General features: G+C 34.1%; 1 protein-coding gene across 4 annotated transcripts in view; it reads right to left on the reverse strand.

Annotated features, from left to right (window-relative positions):
- The window catches only part of MYLK4 (myosin light chain kinase family member 4), a 152,843-nt gene that overhangs the window by 65,447 nt on the left and 62,138 nt on the right, over positions 1-25,258 (reverse strand). The window contains exon 1 of one of the 4 annotated variants that reach the window (XM_051970792.1): positions 22,418-22,582. The exons of the other annotated variants lie outside the window; for them this stretch is intronic. Coding sequence (XP_051826752.1) covers positions 22,418-22,558 — 141 coding nt within the window. The 5' untranslated portion in view covers positions 22,559-22,582. Of the gene's footprint in view, positions 1-22,417; positions 22,583-25,258 lie in introns of those variants that run through there. 4 annotated transcript variants of the gene reach the window in all.

The raw sequence follows: 25,258 nt of genomic DNA on the forward strand, positions 1-25,258 counted from the left end.
CACTGCTTTGAAGATCATCTCCAATGATCTTAATCTATATTTTGCCACTGGACCTAGATGATACTAGAAGGGAAAATGAGGCAGGTGACCTAACACAGCCTTCCCTCACTAAAATCCAATTCACTTGCATGTCATGGTATCATGTCCCTGATATCATGGTCCTCTTCAAGGACGAAGGACAAACAACAGCAGCAACAAGGTACTTGTTAATTTGACTCAACCAGAGGAACATAAAATCCTTGAGTTTCTCTTCTAATCCCTTGGCCAGAAGGCATTGGAATTGGACAAACAGGTGTTTAGGATCTTGAAGCACTGACAGAGTTTATATGGTCACCTTAGGAATTCTAGTCCATGTCAGAGCATCCTATATGGAAACTGAGACCTTGCAAAGAAGAGGTGGATTATGTGCAAAGAAGAAAATTAAAATACTGGAGGATGACTGAGCCCTTGGATTAAGGCTACTAAAATTCAAAGTCAAGAAGGCTTTGATAAAATTCCAAGAGGATTAAGTTAAGCATAAAATTGTAGATTTGAGCTGGAAGGATCCTTAGGATAAGAGATCTTCTAGTCCCAAATGCTTACTTACCAGATGAGACACACTGAAGATCAGAAAGATAATATCTTATCCAAGGACACACACATTGGATAGAGCTATGTTATTAACTTTGGTCTTCTGATTCCAAATTCATTGTTTCTTTCATTACTCTTATCATACCTTTTTAGATCTTGTTTCTACTGAAGGTATTTCCACTTTTCAAAAGACCAGTGTATTATTCTTCCTTCTAAAAGTTCCTTTACTTCTTATGACCAAGTGTCTAATAAACTTTTGCCCACACCTGAACTTTACAGTGAAATAGTGGGTAAAAGTAAGATCCATGCATCTTCTACAATTCTATTCAATTGGAGTTATAGCTCACAAGGAGAAAATACAAAATGACATCTACTTATTTGATTAGAGTTATAATCAGTGAAAGGAAATTTAAAATCTTTTAAAAATCAAATGCTTCCCAGTACTTTAAGACTCATGCTAAATTCCAAAGCACTTAAATTGAAGTGTCATATTATCTTTTGAACTCATTAGGGGTTTGAGAATAGAAACTGAGTCTGTGATTTTATTAGAATAGAACCTTCCTTCTTTACCTTGCCCATTTCTGTCAAGTATGTTTTGTTTATTTATGGGAAAATGCTCCCTAGGTTTATTGGGATAATATTTTGTAGCTACTCCCCCTCAAACTTTAAGTAAATGCCCCTGTTCTGAGTAAATGCATTTGTTCTAAGTCAATTGTATCTACTGCTGATTGTTAATGAGAAACATACCAGTGGGGGCTTGTAAACAGTAATGTTAGAAATGCAGACCTAAAATGTTATCTCCCAGAATCTTAGCTAATAGCTGCCTACTCAGCTGCCAGACAGTGCTTAGTCTAAAACCATTCTTAATCCCTATTTTATCTTTCTTGATCATAAGTGAATACGTATTTGAGTTGGACAATGGACAAATCTTGCGAGCCTCTAAAGGTCAGAAGTTACCAGAAGTCGAGTAACTAGAGCTCATAGCAGAATCAGTGAGTAACCACAAGAGCTGTCTGGATTGGAACTGGCCATGAGTAACAGCAGGCTTAAGCCAGTCCAACAGTGCAACTTAGCATATGAGATCAAGAGAGCCACTTGTCTGATGGCTTGGTGAGAAGAATGTTTGGAAATCACAACTTTAAATCAAGTCTACTCTTTCCAGGGGAGCAAGAAAGAATGTAGAAAGGAGGAATGCCTCGGACCATTGGTTTGGAAGGATGGTTTTATACTTTGGTTCTTGCTACATCTTCTCAGTAACTATATCTTTGTAAAAGTTAATTAATGTTAACTGGTTAGTTGACGATGGGGAAAGGATAATGGTTTAGATGATTTCAAGGGGAACACACCAGAATTGGGATGGGGGGGAATGGGAGGGGATGAACTAAATATGTACTTTAGCCCATATTTCTATAACTTCAAGTTTATCTACCCATAGAATTCTTGGAACCCAACTTGTCAATCTGTGAGTAGGGGCTAGGAGATATTCACTTTTTCATTACCTATCTTTCAATTCCTTAATTTGTACAAGGGGAGACAAAAGGTTTTTTTTGTTTGTTTGTTTAATTTGGAAGAACTTTACTGCTGTCACAACATTTTCAGCCTAATATATTTCTATTCCTCCTCAGTCCTGCTTACTATTCTCCTGGAATGAGAAAATGAAAGAGTAGAGAGGGAAAAAATAGAAATTTATTAAGAAAATCTAACAATAATATGTTTACATAGTCTAGTAATGCAATAATTTATTTAAGATTATTATAATTCCTTATATAATGTAATAATATTATTGATGATGATTATAACAGCATTTATTTAAGCTTGCTATGTGACAAACACTTATATTAAGCACTTTACAAATATCATCTCACTCTATCCTCACAATAATTCTAAGTAAATTTCCCCCATTTTATAGTTGAGGAAACTGGGGCAAACAGGGTTAAATGTCCTGTTCAGTGTCACAAAGCAAGTAAGTGACTGGGGCTGGATTTAAACTCAGGGCCAGCAATCTATTCATTGAGTCAGCTAGCTGCCTAAAATATAAAGAAAATTGCTAGAATACAGAGAAGCTCTCACTGGAGAATTTGGAGAGTTGGAGAAAAAGGCTGCCATAATAGCTGAGGGACAGAGTAGAACAGCAGCCCTACAGAGTGTACAGATGATTGAAACTTGAGTCCATTTTTCATAGCACAACTAACCAAAATTAGATTTGAATCAACTGTTTTTGCTGTCACAGTATCACATTCCGCAAAATGCCATATATTCAATTTAGTTCAATCTTAGGTGCTGATAGGCAGTTCTTAATATAGACTCATTAACATTACTATTTTTAGGGGTGTCAATCAAAGCCTTTGATTGGAAAGAAGCAGAAAAGGAAGAAGGAAAGTAAATCAAACAATTTAAATTTCAAGAAAAAGAAAATGTAACTTGAGCAAAGCTACGTTTAATTAGATGTCCAAATTCTTTTGTTAGGAAAATATAAATTTTTTATATCAATGTGGGAAATTCACTTGGAAGAACCTCAACCAATGCAAGTCAATAATTATTTTGTAACTTATAGCTTTAAAAAGCTGCCTGCATCAGATATTAGGTAATTTGCTCAGGGTCACATTTACCTCTTACTGTTAGAATCAAGACTTTGCATCCAGATCTTCCTAACTCAATAGTTGTCCTCTATCCATTATACCACACTGACTCTCCTTAAAATATTATCCTTGTAATGAAACATATGAACCATATTTCAAATATCTTCCTTAGAATATATATAAGGTAAAATGATTATTACATAAAATGTAATGTTCCACAAGATGCTTAGTAATCAGTGGATACAGTAAAGGACTTGAAGTCAAGAAAACTCAAATTCAAATTCTGTCTGTTGTTCACTAAATGTGTGATCCTGAGCAAATCATTTTGCTGAATTTTCATCCCAATTATACTCTTTATAACACTGGATATCTTCCAAGATTCTGTCTTGGGCAGCCCTCTTCTTTTCTCCCTCTACACTATTTCACTTGTTAATTTTATCAGTTCACATGAATTCAATTATCTCTATGATGATATTATTTACATCTACTTATTTAACTCAAATCTCCAGGCTTCCACCTCTTCCTATTAGACATCTCAAACTGGATGTCTTGTAAAAAATCTTAGACTCAACATGTAGAAAACTGAACTCATTACCTTTCCCTCTAAGCCCTCCACTCTTTCTAACATTACTCTTACTGACAAAGATACTCCATTTTTCCAGTTACCCAGGTGTCATCATACAACTGTTATCTTCCACTGTTCACTTTTTTTTTCTCCCCATATCCAATCTCCAAGTTCTGTCAATTCTATCTTTATAACATTTCTTGTGTATATTCCTTTTTGTACTCTGATACTGCCATCACTCTGGTACAGTCTTTTATCTTTTTAGGACTAGATTATTACAATAGCTTGCTGGTTGAGCTCTTTGTCTCTCCACAGTCTGATTGATTCTCCTCTCAACTGTGAAATTTATCTTTCTAAAGCACAGGTCTGATCATGTCACCTGTCTCCTATTCCATAAACTCCAGTGGCTCTTTATCACCCCTAGGTTCAAACATTAAATTCTCTAGTATTTAAAGTCCTTCACAATTTGACCTCCTCCTATCTTTTCAGTCTTCTTAGAATTAACTCCATGATATGTCTTCTAGGATTCCATGACCCTTACAACTCCTTGCTGTTCCTTGCACAAAACACCCATGTCCCACTCCATGCTTTTTAACTCTTCATTCCTGGTATTCTCTTCTTCCTCCTCTTTATAGGGGACTTTCTTCATGACTTCCCTGACTTTCTTCAAGTCCCAACTAAAATCCTACCTTCTACAAGAAGCCTTTCCTATTTACCCTTAATGCCCTCTGTTAGTTATCTCCAATTTATTTTATATATATATATGCATATATATATATATGCACATATATTATATATATCTTTTTTGTATATGATTGTTTCTATGTTGTCTCCTCCATTAGACTATAATATTCTTAAGAATAAGAATTGGGTTTTGCCTTTCTCTGTGTTTCCAGTGCTTAGCATCCAGAGCCATCTCCAGTCATCCTGATCTATATCTTGCCACTAAACTCAGATGGCTCTGGAAGAGAAAGTTAGACAGATAACTTCACACAACTTCCCTCACTTAAATTCAGTTCATTTGTATGTCATGGCAACACTTCCCTGATAGCATAGTCCTCTTCAAGAACAAAGAAAAAACAATAGCTTAACAGTTATTTAATAAATGCTTATCAACTGACTTAATTTCTCAGCCTCAGTTTCCTCATTTGTAAAATGGGAATAATAATAACATCAACTTCGTTAGCATCTAACTCCCACTCTGAGCCATTCTACTTTCAACATTTTTGTTAATTGTTATTGAAGTAAATGCCACAAAATTTCTCATCTTAATTTCCCTTTGCCACAAATAGAATCCCTTTCTTAATGATAATGATGATAATAATAGCCAATTATTATGAGGATCAAATGAGATTGTGTACATATAACACTGTCTAAATCTTAAAGTACTACACAAATACAAGATATTATCATTACACAAGACCAACAATGAAAAGTACATTGTACTTGACATCAGGAGTGATAAGAATTCAAATTCTATCTTTGATACTCACATGATCAAGTATAAATCAAATCATTTAATATCTCTGAGCCTGTTTGTTCATCTATAGTAATACTAAAAATACATGGATGTTCAAATATGATAATATCTGTGAAATGTTTTGAGAACAAAGGTACTATTTAAAAGTTTTCTATCTTCATCATTTTCATTAATAATATGTGACATAGGGAAAATAGGGCAAGAAGAAATTCTTAAATAATAGCTAATTAAGATAAATGTTAAAGGTGAAATATCTTGGGGGGGGGATTTTGATGAGGTAAATACAGTAGATGAATAGGAAAACTTTATTCTAAAACTTAATAAATCCAAGCTTTACTATAAGGTATTCTGACGATCAGTTACTATTTAAAATAGTATCATTTTTATTTAAAATATAAAAGATGGGCATCAATAGAGTATACTTAATATTATACTAGCAAAGTTCATATATATATATATATATATATATATATGAATTTAAGATTTAAGTAGGCAATTTCCAAAATGAAAAAGGCACAAAAGAAAAGTTGTCAAGCTTATATGTAGGGTTTATTTATAAAAGTTCTTTTCTTTCAAAGAAACCAAAGAATTTAGACCTTAGAGATCACATAGTCCAAGTGTCCTTTGCCCATCCTATTTAACCTACAAGGAAAGTGAAACTCAGTAAGATCAAACCATTCACTCAGGATTACTCAGGAGAACTACTAGTTCTAGTAGCTACTAGAATCCAGCTCTCCAGGCTTCAAGTCCAGTATGGTTTCCATTATCCATAGTATATTTGTATTTAAGTACAAGAAAAACCTTAAGAGTAGGATTCAGATGCAGGAATTCAGACGCACATAACCCATTTCACTACAAAAATTTCTGTTTACAAATCCACAGTAGACCACACCAGAGGTATTTCCAGGAGGTATGTCTGTTTGCCAACAGTTAGAGAGGCACTAACTCAGTGGGGATTCTACAACTTTTTGTGTCTTAGATTAGACCTTTCCTGAAATAATCTGATGCTTTGCTGACCATTTTAGACTTGGGAATTTCCATGATGCAGGGTCTCCGTCAGCATCTCTTCATGGGTTCATTATTTCGTGAATGGGCATAGAACTTGATGTCTGTATTTGCCCCACAGAGATTACTAGCCTAAGCTTAATGAGGAGTGCAGTGTGTGCCTTCCTGTCACTTCATAAACAACTCATGATTGGTCATTTACCACCAGCTTATCAAACTGGCTGTAGTACAAGTTCTGTATTTTGTCTGCCTGGGAAATCTAATGGAGATGACTATTAATAGGCATATTTATTTTATCATGGAAAATATGCCCTTACTCTTCAGGAGAGGGCAAAGAAATTTCCCAAGGAACAGTATAAATAGCATTGGAACAAATGTATACATGAACTTATAGGAGGAGACAAAATGAACATTTAATCTTCTAAATACATAGATCATTTTTTACATCTTCAACTAAGGGAGCACTACTTGCTTTCAAATTTTTCTTTATTTATTTTTAATGTGAACTCTCGGTTAATAGAACCATTCATTTGTAGCCATGCCAGAGAAAAACAGTTCTATCTGTTGGGCCTAGACCATGAAGAGAATAGAATGATCATTTAATCCTATTTCCTCAGTTTACTGATCAGGGAAGGATAAAATAATTTGTCCAACATCCTATAGGCAAGTGAAATGAGACCACTAATCCACACATAAGGATTTGGGGGTTGTTTATTGAGTTATAAAACTACATATTAATATTATATTATATTATAGTTTTATTTATTTTGTCAAATTTTTCCCAGTGATATTTTAATCTGATTGGGGTCACATTCAGGACTGTTGTAAACATCAATGTTGCCAGCAGGAGGCATGTTTGACACCTCTGACATCAGCAATAGTAACAAAATAAAGATCTCATCCCAGATCTAAATCCAAATTTTTTCCACTATGTGTCTGTGGCAGAGTCAGCATTTCTGCCACACATGCATAGCTAAGAATTGGATCACAATACAGCATATATAGTATTGAAATTATTTTTAACATAAACTTTCTTGGAAGATTTAGAATTTAATTCAGGATTTTGCTGTCATCATTGTGAAAGTCAGATGCCAATAAACTACAATTGTGCAGAAGTAACAATTAATAGAAAGGTCTGGTTAACAACATGCCAGATTGTAAAAGTTCCCTATACTTTAAATTAATGTTGGCAAACTCAAATAGAAATGGGGGTCTCTAACCCCTACATAAGGATCCCTGAGGGATTGCCTTAGAAAACTATATGTGTTTATATATATTTCTTTTTTATTAATATATCCACATATTAGAATCAGATAGGAATTATATTTTAATCTGATTCTGGCAGCACTGGAAAATATGGTGAGCCACATGGAGATCATATGTTTGACACCTCTGCTTTGAGGTACATGTAGAACTCTACCCATTTTTTTTTTTACTTTATGTTATAATACTTGACCTTAAAATGAAAAAAAAGTAATTTGTATGCAGTCAAATTACCTCAGCTCTCAAGACAGATATTGTTAGTCTAGAAACAAAATTTTTCAACTATAACTTAATTGTGTTATCTTGGAAAAGTATGAAAGAGACACTTCTGAATGTTCTTCATGTTGAAGTTTGGCTTTCATTTTTATTTGCATGCTTTAAAAAAGCATTGTAAGCATTCTCCTTCTATTATGTGTCCTGAAAATATAAACTACATGCAGGGTTTGTGGGCAATAATTAATACACAAATGACAGAAAGTTGGAAGATGCACAAGCCTATGGGGAGCTGTCCAAATTGAGCCACTGTACAAGGCTATGCTATCTGTAGTCAAGCTAAGAAGTCCATGTGAAGATTACCAGCTCTTCTATATTTTCTGCCCTAGTGCAACTTATTTTAAGATATATATATTTTTATGTCAAATTATTGAAATAAGAGCTTACATGCACCTATTGTTTACATTAAACTATTGTATCAATATTCTATCATTTTTCAAATAAAATATTACTAGTCAAGGAAATGAGCCAATCACTTAGCAAAAATTCATCTCCAACTATTTCTCCACACTACTCTGACCACACTGTCCTACGACTGAAAACTTGTCAATGATTCTATAGTTTCTTTTCCATGGAAGCAACCACAATTTACTACCTACTTGCCCTTTTCATATTATTCCACATTATTCCCTTTTACTTGCTTTATGACCTGCTAGCTGTTCATCATATATGATATTCCTTCTCCCTGCCTTCCCTGACTTTGCAGGGAAATATACTCTGTTCTCATCTAGAACTCTCAGAATCATTCTCTAGCTTCCTTCTAAACACCAATCAGTTATCATGTCCTACATGAGACTTCCAGATCTCTGGAATAATTAAGGAACAAATGGAAAGGAAATAACTATTTATTAAGCACCCACCATATGCCAGTTTATTAATATTATTATTATTGCTTATTAGTATTATAAATACAACCTCATTTGACCTTCACAACAAACTTAAAAAGTAGATGCTATTATTATCTTCACAGTTGAGGAAACTGAGGCAAACAGAAGTGACTTGCCCAAGATCACATAGTTAATAAGGGTCTGAAGTCATATCTCTGGCCCTCTGGCCCTCCTAACTCTAGAGGCACCATATTAGCACCCCAACCCTCTTGAAAAGACTTTCCATTTACATATATATATTTACATTTATATATCTATGGGTAGATACATACCATGTATATATGTATGTATGTGTTTATATATGTATATGTTCACTGTCCTCCACTCCTTTCTTTCCCCTTTCCCCACAATAGATATTCCTTAAGGATAAAAGGTCTGTCTTCAGGATCTAATACATTACCTTGCATTTCTATATAATAATAGGGCCATAGATTTAAAGCTATAAGATACCTTTGTGATCACTGAATCCAACCTCCTTCTTTTCTATATAAGGAAAGCAAGTCCCAGAGAGAGGTTAAGTGATTTGCCCAGTTTTACCTAATAAGCCTCTGAAGCATGATTTGAACTCTGTTGCTTCTTAGTGGTTTAACAAATGTTTGTGGAATTGAATTGAACAAATTGATGCAAATTGGATTGACCATGTGAAGGTTAGATTGTTATCCATAAAATATTAAAGAACAAGAGGAAGGTCTCTGGAACATTTGGGAAATTGTCTGCAGGATTTACAGTGAGACATAGACAAAAATTACTCAAGAGACATTCTGGAACCCTCCCATTTGGCTGCTTCACCTGTCCCCAGAATCTATGCCAAAAACCCCACTATGCTTTCAAGGATAAAAAGGCCACCTGGGGTCTTCCAGAGGTTCTCCAAAATACCGAATGCCAAAATTGAAATGACTTCATGCACTAGAAATTTATGGAACATGACTTCAGCCAGGCCCTTGCTGCTTCTCAGCATCCTTCTACTTTATCTTTCTTTATCAACCCCATTCTCATTCTCCAAATATTTGTTCCAAACCTTTACTTTTCTTTCTCCATCAATTGTACTCTTATTCTTTTTTTAAGAGTTTAATTTTTTATTCTTTACCCTATCTCTTTATTTTCTTCCCACTTCTTTCTACATAAAACATAGTAGAAGGAATGATATAGGATTAAAACAGCAGAGGTTATTATGTACCATTATTCTTACAGCAGATGACCCAGTCTCCTACTTCAAGAAGATATTCTAAGCCATCTATATGAATTTCCTTCTTTTCATTAATATTTCTCAGCATCATTATCCACTTTCTCCTCTGATCATTATCCACTTTTTTCCCTTTTACATGCAGGGAAAAGAGGGGGAAGGGAAAAAAATTTACATATCAATTAGTATGTGCCAGATAAGCATGTTTTTAAAAAAATAAATATCATCCAATTGAATCCTTATATAGGTGTTATTATTATCTCAATTTTGTAGCTGAGGAAAATAGGAAAACCAATCAGGTCTTCCTGTTTTCAGATCCAGTATTCTATCCACTACACCATTAGCTGTTAGAGTTGCAGAAGTATTCCTACTCCTTCCCAAAGCTAATCCTTTAGTTTGATCCCTTGATTCTATTCTCTTCCCACCTCTTCCAAGACCATGCTCCATCATTAATTCCCTCATTTATCTTTTTATCTCTCACTATGCATTGGCTTTTTCCCTTTTGTCTATAACACAATCGGAACTTGGGACATTTCCTCCAAGACTCAGCTAATTAATGTTTTAAAAATATGAAATTGTTTATTTATATGTGCATGGAATACTTTTCTTAAACTTCTCTTAAGATTAAATGGATAAGAATCTAACATTTAGAAAGCATGAACAGGTTGTGATCTGCCCTTACACAGGGAATTGTTGGTTGATTGCCCTTTGTTCTCGAAGAATAGCATGACATCAAGGAAGTGAAGCCATGACATGAAAGTGAATTGGATCTAAATGAGGGAGGACTGTGCAAAGTCACCAGCCTCCCTTTCTCTTCCAGAACTACTAGGGGTCAATAACAAGATAAAGATCATGACAACTGGTCATTGAAGTATTAAAATAATCATCTTTAATTGAATTGAGATCTATTTGGTCATTATTAATTAAAATACATTTGGGAAGATAAATCCAAGGCAAGCACCAAATTATGTAGCTCCAAACCAAATGAAAGGCTCATTTATTTGTTCTGGATTATTGTAGTTAGATGGTCCTGGACCTGGAAATCAGAAAACTTGAATTCAGATTGAGACATTCTTCAGCTGTCCCTGAGACTCTGTTTGATTCAATTTCCTTAACTGTAAAATGAGAATAATAATAGAACTCATCCTGAAGGATTGTTGCAAGGAACTAATATAAAAATATTTATAAAGTGGTTAACATAATCCCTTGCATATAGTAAGAACTTAAGTACTCATTTTCTTCCTCCCTAATGATGTAGTCTGTGTGGATATTTAAGATTTGCTCTGAGATTACTAAATGCCAATTATACATAATGAACTATGATAATCTTAAAGAAAGGAACAACTAGGTGGCACAATGGATAGAAACACTGGTCCTGGAGTCAGAAAGACCTGCATTCAAATTTGGTTTTAGATACTAACTGCGTGATACTAACTGTGTGACTCTGGGCAAGTGATTTAAATCTATGTGTCTCAATTTTTCCACCTATAAAATGAAGTGGAGAAGAAAATCCACTCCAGTATTTTTCCCAAGAAAACCTAAATGGGAACACAAAAACTGAATCATAATAAAAAGTCACAAAGGACATTATTTAGCATTTCATGGCAGATGCATTCAGAATATATTTTGTGTATTCATGTTATATTCTTGAAGGAAAATATTAAATCTTATTTCCCATTTGAGGTTTCCCTTAACCAGTGGAACTGTAGAATAAGGTCCTTGTATGTTATTTTAATAACCAGGATGTTCATAATTAACTCTTCAGTTCATTTCCTTACCACTAGAGGTCATTGTAATGCCTTACTACAATGTAGTAGTCACAAATAGGAACTATAAGATTGTTTGGAAAGAAGCCAAATGTTCACTATTTTCTACTCTGTGGAGACAGCTCCATTTTTCCATTCTAGCATCTGATGACCTAGAATTGTAAACACACACACACACACACACACACACACACGTAGAGAAGAATACATATTTATACATCTGTATGTACATTGTGTAATAAGCGTATGTAAAAATATTCCTACATATATTCACATGTGTATATATACAGATATGTAGTTATACATGTATGCAAGCATGCACATTTCAAGGAATAAAATTAAATCAAGAAAATATACCAGCTTTTAAAATTATTTCATCAAAAAGACAGAACAAACTAGCTGCTTTCAACATTTTTACAAGTGATAATAGATATTTTTTCAAACAATTAATTCCATGAATTAAGATAAGTGATAGATAGTCTGAATTTAGTATTCTGATAATCTTGAAATACTGAAAGAATAAGCAAAAAATTTCTACCTAATCTCTCTTATTGGCACATCCTTTGTCAACCTATCATTCATTAAGTGACTACTATATGTGGCAGGAACTGGGAACACAAAATCAAAATAATCACTGCCCTCAAGGAGTTTTCACTATCCAGAGGATTATGGAAAGGTCATATTATAAAAATAAAATAAAAAGGAATCGGAAAAGAAGAAAATCAATTACTTTTCACTTTCACTACTATGGCCAAGGGGAAATTTCAACCAAACAAGGGATAAAGGCAATAATAAAAGATAAAATACAAGATTTTGATTACATAAAATCAAGGATTTATAGGAAAACACAAGAATTGTACAGAGTGATAAGATGCAAAAGACATGCTTTCTGCAGTCCAGTAAGTGTCCACATTAGTAAAATCCTAAATTCATTGATAGCACAGACCCACATATATCCAAGAAAAGAATGAATATGCTCTTTAAACATTTCTTGAATATTTTCTTTAAAGTTCTGTAACCTTCTCAAGATATGATTTTGGATAAACTTCAAAATAAAACAAGATTCTAACAGGCAATAGTCTACTATGTTTTAAGTAAATGTTGTTCAATTGTTTTTCAGTTATATCCAATTCCTCGTGAATCCAACTAAGTTTTTTCTTGGCAAAGATACTAAAATAGTTTGCCATTTCCTTCTCCAGCTCATTTTACAAATGAGGAACTGAGGCAAACAGAGTTAAGTGACTTGCCCAGGGTCAAACAGCTAGTTTGTGAAGTCAGATTTGAACTCAGAAAGATGAGTCCTACTGACTCTAAGTATACAACTCTTATCTACTGTACCTAGTTGTCCTAAAATGAATCTTTATTGTATTAATTTATAATCAATCATGAAGCAGGAACTTAACAAAGACCTTGGTCTATTCTCCCTTCAGTTTGTTCAGTCATTATTCAATAGTACCTGACTTTTTGTGATCCTGTTTGGGATTTTCTTGACAAAGATACTGAAGTGGTTCGCCATTTTCTTCTCCAGCTCATTTTATAGATGAGAAAACTGAAGAAACAGGATTAAGTGGCTTGCTCAAGGACACAAAGCTAGTAAGTGTCTGAGATCAAATTTAAACTCAGGAAGATGAGTTTTACCATCATTTGCCATCATTCTATCCACTGCACCAATTAACTGTACCTATTAAAACAAATACTCTCAAATTATTTTTTTAAGTTTGGTGGAAAAACAAAAATAAATCTAAGAAAACAAATGCATTTCTGTGTCTTACATGATCAGTGAGAAAGGACATATTTAGCAACGTCTTATAAAGAGTGAGAAGAAGTCTGTTTACTTGTCATTCTCATACTGAAAGTTTCTAAATCACTAACTTTCATCTGCCAGGCTGAAGGGGAGCTCCAGCAGGCAGTATTTGCATATTTCTATATCAGGCTGAGGTCTGAAATGACTTATTACTACTTACTTACACTTTCAAAAAAATGACTTGTTGGTTTACTTCTAGATCATACTTTTGTAAATGGGTTATTAGGAATCATTAATAAATAAAAACTGTTCACTTTTTTTACAATTATACTTCAAAAATTTTCTATTTTTGGTCAAAGAATTAAACTCAGCCAGTACTTTCCTAAGGAAACACCTGTGATCTGTGTACATATGAAGTCTTACTTAAACTATTACTTAGCTTTTGAACCTGATAATTAAATAACTTCATGCATTCATCTTTTATTTATACTTCAAGTGTTTATTAAATATCTTCTAAGTCCCCGGTCCTGAATTAAATCCTATAGAAAATTCAAATAAATATATAAAAGAGAGCAAGCCTACTAGTGATCTTTTCTAGCTTAAACTCATAATTGTCTATAATTAAAATGTGATGAATAAATTCAAGAATTATTCATTTTTATAGTCACTAACAAAAGTTAGCAATTAGATATGATCTAGACTTTTACTTTTTTCACTGTTCTGGCCAAGGAAGAATTTTCAACCAAATAAGATAAAGAAACAATCTCAAAAGATAACATAGATCATGTTGATAACATGAGAATAAATCCTGAGGCTTTTCATTGCTTTCTCTGGGTCCTCCCATCCTTTCAATATGTGAAACTGGGCTAAATACAGACTCAGTGACAATTTTACTTCTTTTCTAGTGGAACAAGTCTGAGAGGCTGAAGCTTGATTTGCATACTAAGTAATTACTGGAAAGATAATCTTACCCATTTACCACAATACTATACTATCTGACTTCTTTTCTTTGATATAGACATTAGTTAGAATGCTAAAACTAGATATAATTAGTTATAAGGATCTTGACCAGAACTGTGCTGTACTGTGTTTTTGATTTAGAATTTCCAGTTATCCATCATTTAATCAAAGTGGATATTCCCTCCTTGGCTATAGAATGAAACTCATTAGCAGCAGGCACCCTTTTATATTCTAGTATCTCATTTGTTTATGTGGTTTCTTTTCTCCAAGAGTGTGTCAACTCAGAGTTAAGAAACAAAAACTGAAAAGTTAAGACTAAAAGTGGTTAATTGTTAGGCATGTGTAGACTAACAGCTACGTTTTTCTGAGCACATTCTTCCCCCTTTTCCATGACTACAGTATTGCTACTGCTTCTGAAGATTTTACATAGGTCTGAGAGACAGTTTGTATGTTTCATATATGTCAGTGCTTCATCCTGTCTTCCTCCTACCTTCTTCCCCAATTATGCATTTCTCCAGTAAATATTCTGGAAACAAAACTAGCAATTTTTTAAAAAGTTACTGCAACTGAAGCATTTATCTTTCTATGTTATTATTATTATTATTTTCATTCCATGGGTAAAACAAAAATACATTTCACAGTGTATTATGGGGTATCCCTAAGTTTACTTGATTAGCTACTACATTTCTAATGGGACTCTAGGTCCCAAATGATGAATTTGATTGAAGACTTTGAGTTCCTACAAAACATTGTGATGGTAGTACAGGGGATATCCTTATAGTAAGGACATACATTAAAAAAAGGGCAGTCAAGCCCTATAGTGAAGGAGTAGATTTCAAGTCATGGAACCAACCAGGCCTGAAGTTGCAATTGGATTTAATGAATAGGTTTCCTGCCTAAATACTGTGTGTGTGTGTGTGTGTGTGTGTGTGTGTGTGTGTGTGTGTACCTTAGCTAAATACTATGTATAGGAATGAAAGTAGAAGTGGCAAGAAGGGAAAGAACATAAAGAATTTAAATAGAGAAAAATGTTTTTTAAAAAATGTTGTGGGGCAGCTAGATGGCACAGTGGATAGAGCACCAGTTGTAAAAGGAGGATCTGTGTTCAAATCCAGCCTCAGACATTTAATACTTCCTAGCTATGTGACCCTGGACAAGTGACTTAATCCCATTTGCCCCAAGGGAAAAAAAAAAGTTGTTTCCTGAAAGTAAAACCTTGCCCTAAAAAATTGTTTTAGTTATTCCTAGTCCTTGATAGGAAATTCAGTCCTTGAAAGTCACTTTTACATCTCCCAAGTGTATTTGTAGAACTATTATCCTGTTACCCTGTATATCCAAAAAGATTAATTGTTTAATTACATTTTCTATTCACATCATTGACCTAAATGAGATTATTGTAGTAATAAGCTTTCTGGGAATGTTGTCATTTATAGGAAAAAAAGTAAAATATCTATCTCAAAAGATATTCCTAAAGCTAAGCTTTTACATAGCTTTAATGCTTTCTTTAAATGAAAAATTCTCTCTTCAATTTTATCTTTTAGAATAAAACTACTTTTTCTTTGATATAGACCAGTGGTCTTCAAAGTGTAGTCCAAAGAATTGTTGGGGTCTCTGAAACCCTTTCAGAGGCTCTACAAATTCAAAATTATTTTTTATTTCTAATATAGTAAATAGCTATAAATATAACCCATGTGAACAAAAACTCTTTGAACAGATCCTTGATAGTTTTTTAACAACATGAAGATACTGAGAACAAAAGTTTGAGAACCACTGATATAGACATTAGTTAGAATGTTAAAAACTGATAGAATTGGTTATGGGGATCTTAACCAGAATTATACTGTAATGCATTTTCAATTTTGAATTTCTAGTCATCCATGATTTAATCAAAGTGGATAGTCTCTCCTTGGCTACAGACTGAAATCCCGTTAGCCTCAGACACCCTTTTGGATTCTGGCCTTTCATTGTTTATGTGGTTCCTTTTCCCCAAGAGTATATCAACTCAGAGTTAGGAAACAAAAACTAAAAATTTAGATACTATTTCAAATGAAAACTTCCTGATCTTTCCCTTTACTTGTTTTTTCATTTCTTTCTTCTCTTTCTCTTCCCCTTCTTCCTAATCAATATTGATCTCTCCCCCTACCTCCTCTTGGATCTCTCATAATTCTTGGTACTCATCTCTTGTATACTTTCCATGTAGTTTCAAAAATTAATATTATACCTCATAGATCACATTACCATCGCTTTAAGCCTGGAAGAAAACTTCTACTTAATTTAAATCAATCTCTTTATAGATAAGGAATATTAGACTTGGAAAAGTTAAATGACTTGCACAAGGTCATTCAGGTTCTAAGTACTGGAACTATATCTGAGTCAGGGTTCTCTGATTCTAAATCTAATACTCTTTGTATTGGAATTGTACCACTATCTATATGTTTCATATCCCCTACTTTAGAGTTCCACAAGAACAGGGGCATTTTATTTAACTCTATACAGTGCCAATCACAATGATTTCCACATGGTAAGTGTTAATGTACATTATTCAGCACAATATTTGTCCTTAGATAATAGATGCTTAGTAAATATTCGTTAGATTGAATTGAACTTTGAAACATGAGAATTCCCAGTGCAAGGATGAAATTCTTTCACTGCTTTTGGTAGTGGGAATAAATAGGGAAGGAAACTTGAGACTGAAATCCTGATTACAAACAACTGACTAGTGGTGACTAGTGGAACATTCAGCAGAAGCTGTCAATTACACTAACACATGTACCTCACAAAGAGAAGACAAGGTTGGTGAAAATATTTCATGGCAGATACATTCCCTATTTTTAGACCTTTACTTCTCTACCTGGCATTTCCCTGTTGAAGTCCAGAAGCTGACATATAAAGTTCTCCTATTTGTACACAGGAGTATTCAGGGGGAACAAGGACCAAGTTGTGCAACTAACTCCCAGATGTTTGTCTGACTGCAAGGATATATGACCCATCAGCCACAGGGACCTAAACCCAACTTCTAAAGCTGTACTCAGTCTCCCTTTCATAAACACATCCTTTGTAATTGCACCTCTGCTTCCTCAATCTCACATTTCACAATTGAAATTCTGAATTTTATCCTCATTATTTTATTCTGATGGAAATATTTAATGGAGATAACTTAGCCATACATATGTATCATATATTTTGATAACATATTATTATGTAAAAATATACAATATATAAATAATGCATAAGAATAATATATTATAATTATATGTGTATATTATATATATATACATATATATGTATATACATATTTGTGTGTGTGTGTGAGTGTATAAAATTCACAGATTTATACACACATATAGAGAATGAAAATTTGGTCTCTGGAGCATATTGACCATTTTGCAATTTAAGAATGCTTATTTTAAAATGTATATTTAATACTGTTCTTCAGGGGCAGCTCGGTGATGCAGAGGATAGCATACCAGCCCTGAAGTCAGAAGGACCTTCATTCAAATCTGATCTCAGACACTTAACACTTCCTAGCTGTGTGATTCTGGGCAAGTCACTTAACCCCAACTGCCTCAGCAAAAAAAAAAAAAAAAAAAAAAAAAAGAGAGAGAGAGAGAGACTACTCTTCAGAGTAAAAATATATATATACATAATTCTCTCTCTCTCTCTCTCTCTCTCTCTCTCTCTCTCTCTCTCTCTCTCTCTCCAAATAGCATATTTGGCATACAAATATATTAATTAGACTGTGAGCTTCATGAGACCAGGAATTGACTTTTTCTTTTCTTTGTTTTCCCCAGAATTTAGCATAGAGGAGGTATTCCAAAAATGCTTATTGACTGACTAGAATCTTAAAGAGTCACCTATTTATTTCTTTTGTGCACTTCTGGCTCCAACCCAAGCTAGGTTGAAGAAGGACAGTTTTGTTGTGCTATGTGTGCCAAAGGAGATCTAATTTCAGATTGTTGGGAAAAGGCTTGAGTATGATGCTGTACACCTAGCTGAGGAATGGAGCTAGTACCTTGGGAAAGACATATGGAAACTGAAAGACATATAGGGTGAATGGGCTTCTCAGCATATCCCTGATTTCCAGCTTGTCCCCTCAGAAACTTGGGAGAAAGAATTTTCCCTTGGTTGAGATCAGGGTCTCTCTTTTGGCTGAGCCAAAATCAGATCTTGGTCCCATCTAAAGAGATCATTCACTCACATATTTTCTGGTCTATTTTAATATCTACAACTGTTATGGTTTTTATCTGCTCTTGTCTTGGATAAGTTAGATTTACTAATTGCTATTTGTGACCATCTTCTTGGGAATAAGCATTTGGTAGAAAAGAGTTAAGCTAAGGAGTGTAAACTAAAGGTTACCTTTTTCCTTTTGTTTTGAAATCTCCAGGATTGTATCCCTTAATTAGCAATATTTGAAGATGCAAATAGATACAAACCCAGTCCAAAATCTCTCTTGGAGATAAACAAGAGAAGGACAAACATCCAACCAAGGTTATTCTGCTGCTCCCTTCAGTATGGAAATTATAATTTCACTGGGACAAGAGGTGAAACAGATTCTAGAGACGCATATCCTAGATGTCTGAAGAGGACATATCAATCCCCCCAAACAGTCCAGATGTGTATCTTACAAGGGGATGCATTTTATACTTCACTTCAGACAAACAAGATTTTTGCACTGCAAACCATTAGTTCAGAGTCCTGGAAAAATCTTTTAGACACTTTATTTCTGTACCAATCTTTAACCTAATCACACACACACACATACAAAAAATCCCATATTGCTTGATAGAATATCTGAAACTGTCAAGTTTGAATCAATTTCTAAGGAAGATCATTTAATCAAATATCTAAATTCATACTGGTGATGGAAAAAGGAAGAGATATATGATTTTATTCATCCTTTGTTTTCAAATGACATCACAGAGTAATGTCTTGATTTGCATAAAGCCAGACTGTTGCACAAAGTCATCAGTTTATTCTCCCTTCCTGAGTCCTTAAAGCGCAATGGCAAGACAAAAGTCAAGATGAGTAGGAATGGCCCAGGAGATATGGATGACCTTGTTGTCTTTGATGTCTAACTAAACTCTCAGTGCTCCATAGCACCTGCTTCAGCTGTCTACGTGGCTATTGGAACAAATTGTTTTGATCCACCCATTCTGCAGAGGAAAGTCTTCACATACTTGCGGTAGCTCACCAAAAGGCTTGAGGACTGTTGGTTTAGCCCATCTACCTAGATGGTTTACCAGAATATGACCAATGAACATGCTACAGCTTCTTGAAGCCACAGATGAGAGTTGGGTAAAGACAGACACCAAAGATGTATGAGCATTCCTAAGAAGGGCTCAGCCAGCCACTTCATACACCCTAGATATATAATAGAAATAATTATTGGGTCACTTCAAAAATATTTGTTAAATCATAGTATTTATCAATAATGATAACTAATATGTTAATGGTAATAACTCATTTCTATAGTGCTTTGAAACTGAGAAAACACTTTCCCATAGTATTTGTTTATATTAAATGAAAAAATACATTTACTAATTCCAAACCATGGACTACTCTACCCATGTAATTCAGAACCAATTTTTCAACTTGTCTATGTTACATTTATTCCAGCAGATGAGTAGGATCAAATGATCAAATTCATTCAACCAGATGTGATTTAAATATGACTGATGTTTGAAGCTAATTTCGTGCTGAATGAGGTGAGTGAAAGATCTTGATACAATATAAAAATAAGTTTCTCTGGCAATTTCAAATTGAAACATTTTTGGGAAACAGGTAAGAAAATTGTTTTAAGAAAGACCAGTCAAGCATAAAGACTAAAAGAATATTCCTTGTCTTTGTCCTTTCATCTTTCCTGCTCTTCAACTAGTTAAGTCAGGTCAGATTAGTGAAAAATAGAGTCAAATCATTTCAATTTGAACTTAATGTTCAGAAAAACCTGTCATTCTTCTTTGCACATAAATCAGTCACTCTTGCCTAAAGTCCAAAACAGATGAGCTATCATATTTTAAAATGATACAAACTTAATTTTAGATTGAATTTAATGCATTTCTTCAAAAAAAAGTTACAATGAAAAAAACGGGTGACAAGTATTATTTTAATTTTCATATTGAGAAAAATCAAGACAGAGATGCTGACTTGAATGTAGTCCCACAATAAAAAAAAAATAGGATCTTCTCTCACCTCTAAGTCTACTGTCTTACTAGGTTGCTGAATTGATCATATCTTACTTTAAATTGAACATCTGTATAGTATATTTATCCAGTCTTATAATTATATGGAAGAGATTACAGAATGTGTTTTACAGTTATACAAAGCCATTTTTACATAAAGTTATTATGCAGACAACTTACCCATTAATCAATCAGTCAACAAACTAATTATTTGTTAAGAGCCCTTTGTGTGAACCACTATGCTAGGGGCAAAAAAAAATTAAATATGCTTAACAATACCTTAATGTTTCTTCAACTTTATTTTGTTGTTTTTAATATCATTTATAAAGTGTCAATGAACTTACAAAGTTTCTTTGAAAAACATCTTCTCATTAACACATAACATAAGTCATAAAGTGTTAGCCCTTTTTCATTCACATCAAAAGGAAAGACGGAAGGTTCAGGTGCATACCTCACCTGGTATACCAGAAGGAGCCTGGGGATAAGCTTTGTTGATCGTCAACAATACCCTTTTTTTTTTGGAGGCTGTACAACTACTATGTAGATAAAAAATATATATCTTCAAACTTGAGATAATACAACTTTGAATGGTCTTGCAACTTAAAAAAAAAAGTTTTATTTATGAAATATTTTTGTACTACTAGCATTTCCCAATATATCCACCATCACCATAAAATGAAACTGAGCAATCTGGTACATGTGAGATTTTGTCCCAATAGTTCCCCACCTTTCCAGGGTGAAAGAAGGAAGAGTGTTTCACCATCTGTTCTTTGGAGTTTTTAATTACTCTGATTTCTGCCTTTTAGTGCTACTTTCAAATAATTCCTTTCCAATGCTTAGACACTTTCAAATGCATTGCTTCTTCCCCATAATAGTAATTTTGAATACAAAGATGAGGATATCATCATTATTTGATGATACTATAAAATAAAAAAGGTTATAAAAACCACCTAAACCATCTACTTGAGATCTTTGAAACAATAAAAGGAAATACTAATAATGGGATTTCTTCATCTTTTTTTTGTCATGGATCCCTTTGGCAGTTATGGATGCCTTCTCAGATGGATACTTTTGCCTATATTCATAAATGAAGAAAATGCTCAATTTCAATTAAAGGTTAGTGAATATAAAGCTGTACTTTGGTTTTTCCTATCCAAGATTGTCTTGCCTAAGGACTCTAGTTTCTTTTAGAAAAATGCTGAAATACTGAGTCAAGTCTACATTCTTTCTATTCTTTCTGACCTCTCCTTACCATTTCCCTTCTTAGATTTTCTTCTGGACTAGTTAATAGGCAGAGAGCCAAAGAAAACTTGTTAGAAGACTCTACTTATCTTTCTCAGAAGACATCGCTATTGTTTTAAAAACTGTTTCCTCAAGAATTTTATTTAATCAGAGTATGAAGGGATGCAAAATACTATTCTTTAAAGACATAAATCACAAGGAACAGGATAAGAAGATATTTCTGTTTTAAAAGCCCTGGCAACTAATGTAATTATGGTATGTACATAATTAATATAATCATAAAGAATCTGATGTTTTCCCATGGTAATATGCTGCACTGATGCCATTAATACCTTCAGTAATTCCACGAGTGATAATAATTCTAATCTACATATTATTTTCCTCAGAAAAACCCTATGTGAGTGTATCATGCAAATATGATTACCTCCCATTTCTTCTCCCTATGGGATATATAGTTCAATTATTATCATCTCTATTTTGTAGCTTAACAAACTGAAGTTCAACATGCAGCTAGAAAATGTCAAAGTAGGGACTTGAACTCCTAGCTTTCCTTGATTCCCAGGCCAGCATCTTTTCTATACCACATCTGCTTCTTATAATGTCAGACACACATTTACTTAGGGGCATGCATCCCGTCTCACTGAGTGAGCAACCTTATTGTAGTTAGAAGCATCAAAACTGATGTGTGAGACTAATCTATCTTAGTTAAAAACAGTTCTACCTTTGCATCTTCAAGATTTGGAGTCTGTCTGCTTCTTTCCCGGGTTACCACAGACCGGAATATGTGCCAGATGAATGAAGAACTTAAAAGGCATAAACTACCTACAATCCAAATATCTTTTCCTTTCAATGACAAGTCCATTCTGTTTGAACTACTCTATAACTCACTTATCTTGGGAGCTTAATTTTTTTTCTCCCCTGATTTCAGCAAGAACTATTTCCCAAGCACCGATCCTACCCTACTCTGCATAGTAAGTGTTTCCTCCTTGCAGAGGACATAACCATGGAATGGATATGTTCAGTGACACCAGTCCACAAATGTTCCACACCTTTAAAAGGAAAAATATGACAGTCTTATGATAGCATTGAAACAGGTGCAGTAGCAGAGAGCTGAGACACTGAAGATAATTTACACTACCATGAATGCACTTGTCACTGGTTCAAGGACTATTAGCACCAATGGTAATTGGCAACTGACTATTCAGATGACTGGCCAGCTGCCAAAACTCTTTAACCTTGATCCCCCATCCCCTCAGGGTAACATGAAGGGAATTGGCGGTCAGAAAAATGAACTAAAAACAAACAAAAAACTTTCACTGTTAGCAAAGTTATTTGGAGAGTTAAACTATATTCATGAACTCAAAGGGTATCATATCAGAAAAATGCTGTCTCGCAGTCAAGTTCACTAATTACTTGGCTCTCAATTCTAGTTAATAGATTAATTCAGAAGTCCTGAGCAATATCTCTCTCCCACCATACTTCCTCTCAGTTAAGAATCTCGCTTAGTCTTTTATGTCCTTGTTCTAGGGAGTTGAAAAGTCCTATCATTTTTGTGTTTGGCTCTTCTGTCAACACTGCATGTGTTTCTTAGCCGACAGCTGCCCCACATTCCACCGCCTTGGACATGGTAGGTTTTGAAGCTGGTAAATGTGAAAGATTTTTAGTTTTTTAGTTGTTTGTTTTTGTTTTTTTTTATATCTACTAGAATCCAACATCAGCCTCCAAAATGTCATTCCTGAATAGAATGACATTTATCTGTGACTCAAATGGAGTATGTATACATATGTAATATATGTGTTCATACATTTCTACTAGCATAACCCTGTATTAAATCTTACACGGTGATTTAATAAAACATTATGAGATTTTTTAGGAGCCTGCAAAAGCATGTTATAAAGAACCTCATTTATCCTCATGAGATTGCTTTGTTTCTTTTGTAATTCTAATAAAATGGGGACATGTCACTCATGAACATTTGGGTTTTTAGTATTTCTTACTAGTGCCATACTTGGATTTGAAACTAGGGTTTCTAGATTTCCTAAGTCAGTATACTTTTCTTTACAGCAAATTATCCAGTCCAGCTACATCAGAAAATAAGGAAAGAGAGAAGTGACTGGTTCAAGATCATGTAGGCCTTAGGTTAAGCTAAGATAGAATGTGAACTCAGGTTCACTGAATTCAAATCCATCTTTCTTTCCACCATACCGCAGTAGAATTTAGAATTGCAGGCAAATTCAGAAACTAATGTTAAATTTTCAGCATGAATATTTACACTTTGCAAAGCAACAAAAGCTACAAATCAAACCTTCATTTATTGTTTTGTTGATTTTTTCCAGACCAAAGAAAGTGGAAAGAAAATGTAAATAATACAGATTAAATTCAAAAATATAACCTAAGTATTTTTTTTAAAGATGGTTGTTAAACAAGATTAGAAGGGAAGCAACAAACTGGGAAAACATCTTCACAGTTAAAGGTTCTGATAAAGGTCTCATTTCCAAAATATATAGAGAACTGACTCAAATTTATAAGAAATCAAGCCATTCTCCAATTGATAAATGGTCAAAGGATATGAACAGACAATTTTCAGATGATGAAATTGAAACTATTACCATTCATATGAAAGAGTGTTCCAAATCACTATTGATCAGAGAAATGCAAATTAAGACAACTCTGACATACCACTACACACTTGTCAGATTGGCTAAGATGACAGGAAAAAATAATGATGAATGTTGGAGGGGATGCGGGGAAAACTGGGACACTGATGCATTGTTGGTGGAACTGTGAACAAATCCAACTATTCTGGAGAGCAATTTGGAACTATGCCCCAAAAGTTATCAAACTGTGCATACCCTTTGATCCAGCAGTGTTTCTATTGGGCTTATATCTCAAAGAAATACTAAAGAAGGGAAAGGGACCTGTATGTGCCAAAATGTTTGTGGCAGCCCTGTTTGTAGGGGCTAGAAACTGGAAATTGAATGGATGTCCATCAATTGGAGAATGGCTGGGTAAATTGTGGTATATGAATGTTATGGAATATTATTGTTCTGTAAGAAATGACCAGCAGGATGAATACAGAGAGGCTTGGAGAGACTTACATGAACTGATGTTAAGTGAAATGAGCAGAACCAGGAGATCACTTTACACTTCGACAATGATTTGTATGAGGATGTATTCTGATGGAAGTGGATTTCTTTGACAAAGACTCAGTTTCAATTGATAAATGATGGACAGAAGCAGCTACACCCAAAGAAAGAACACTGGGAAACAAATGTGAACTATTTGCATTTTTGTTTTTCTTTCCGAGTTGTTTTTATCTTCTGAATCCAATTCTCCCTGTGCAACAAGAGAACTGTTCGGTTCTGCAAACATATATTGTATCTAGGATATACTGCAACATATCTAACATATATAGGACTGCTTGCCATCTAGGGGAGGGAGTGAAGGGAGGGAGGGGAAAAATTGGAACAGAAGCGAGTGCAAGGGATAATGTTGTAAAAAAAAAAAATTACCCTGGCATGGATTCTGTCATTATAAAGTTATTATTAAATAAAATAAAATT

The sequence above is a fragment of the Antechinus flavipes genome, chromosome 1 (assembly GCF_016432865.1).
Source record: "Antechinus flavipes isolate AdamAnt ecotype Samford, QLD, Australia chromosome 1, AdamAnt_v2, whole genome shotgun sequence".
Classification (NCBI taxonomy): domain Eukaryota; kingdom Metazoa; phylum Chordata; class Mammalia; order Dasyuromorphia; family Dasyuridae; genus Antechinus; species Antechinus flavipes.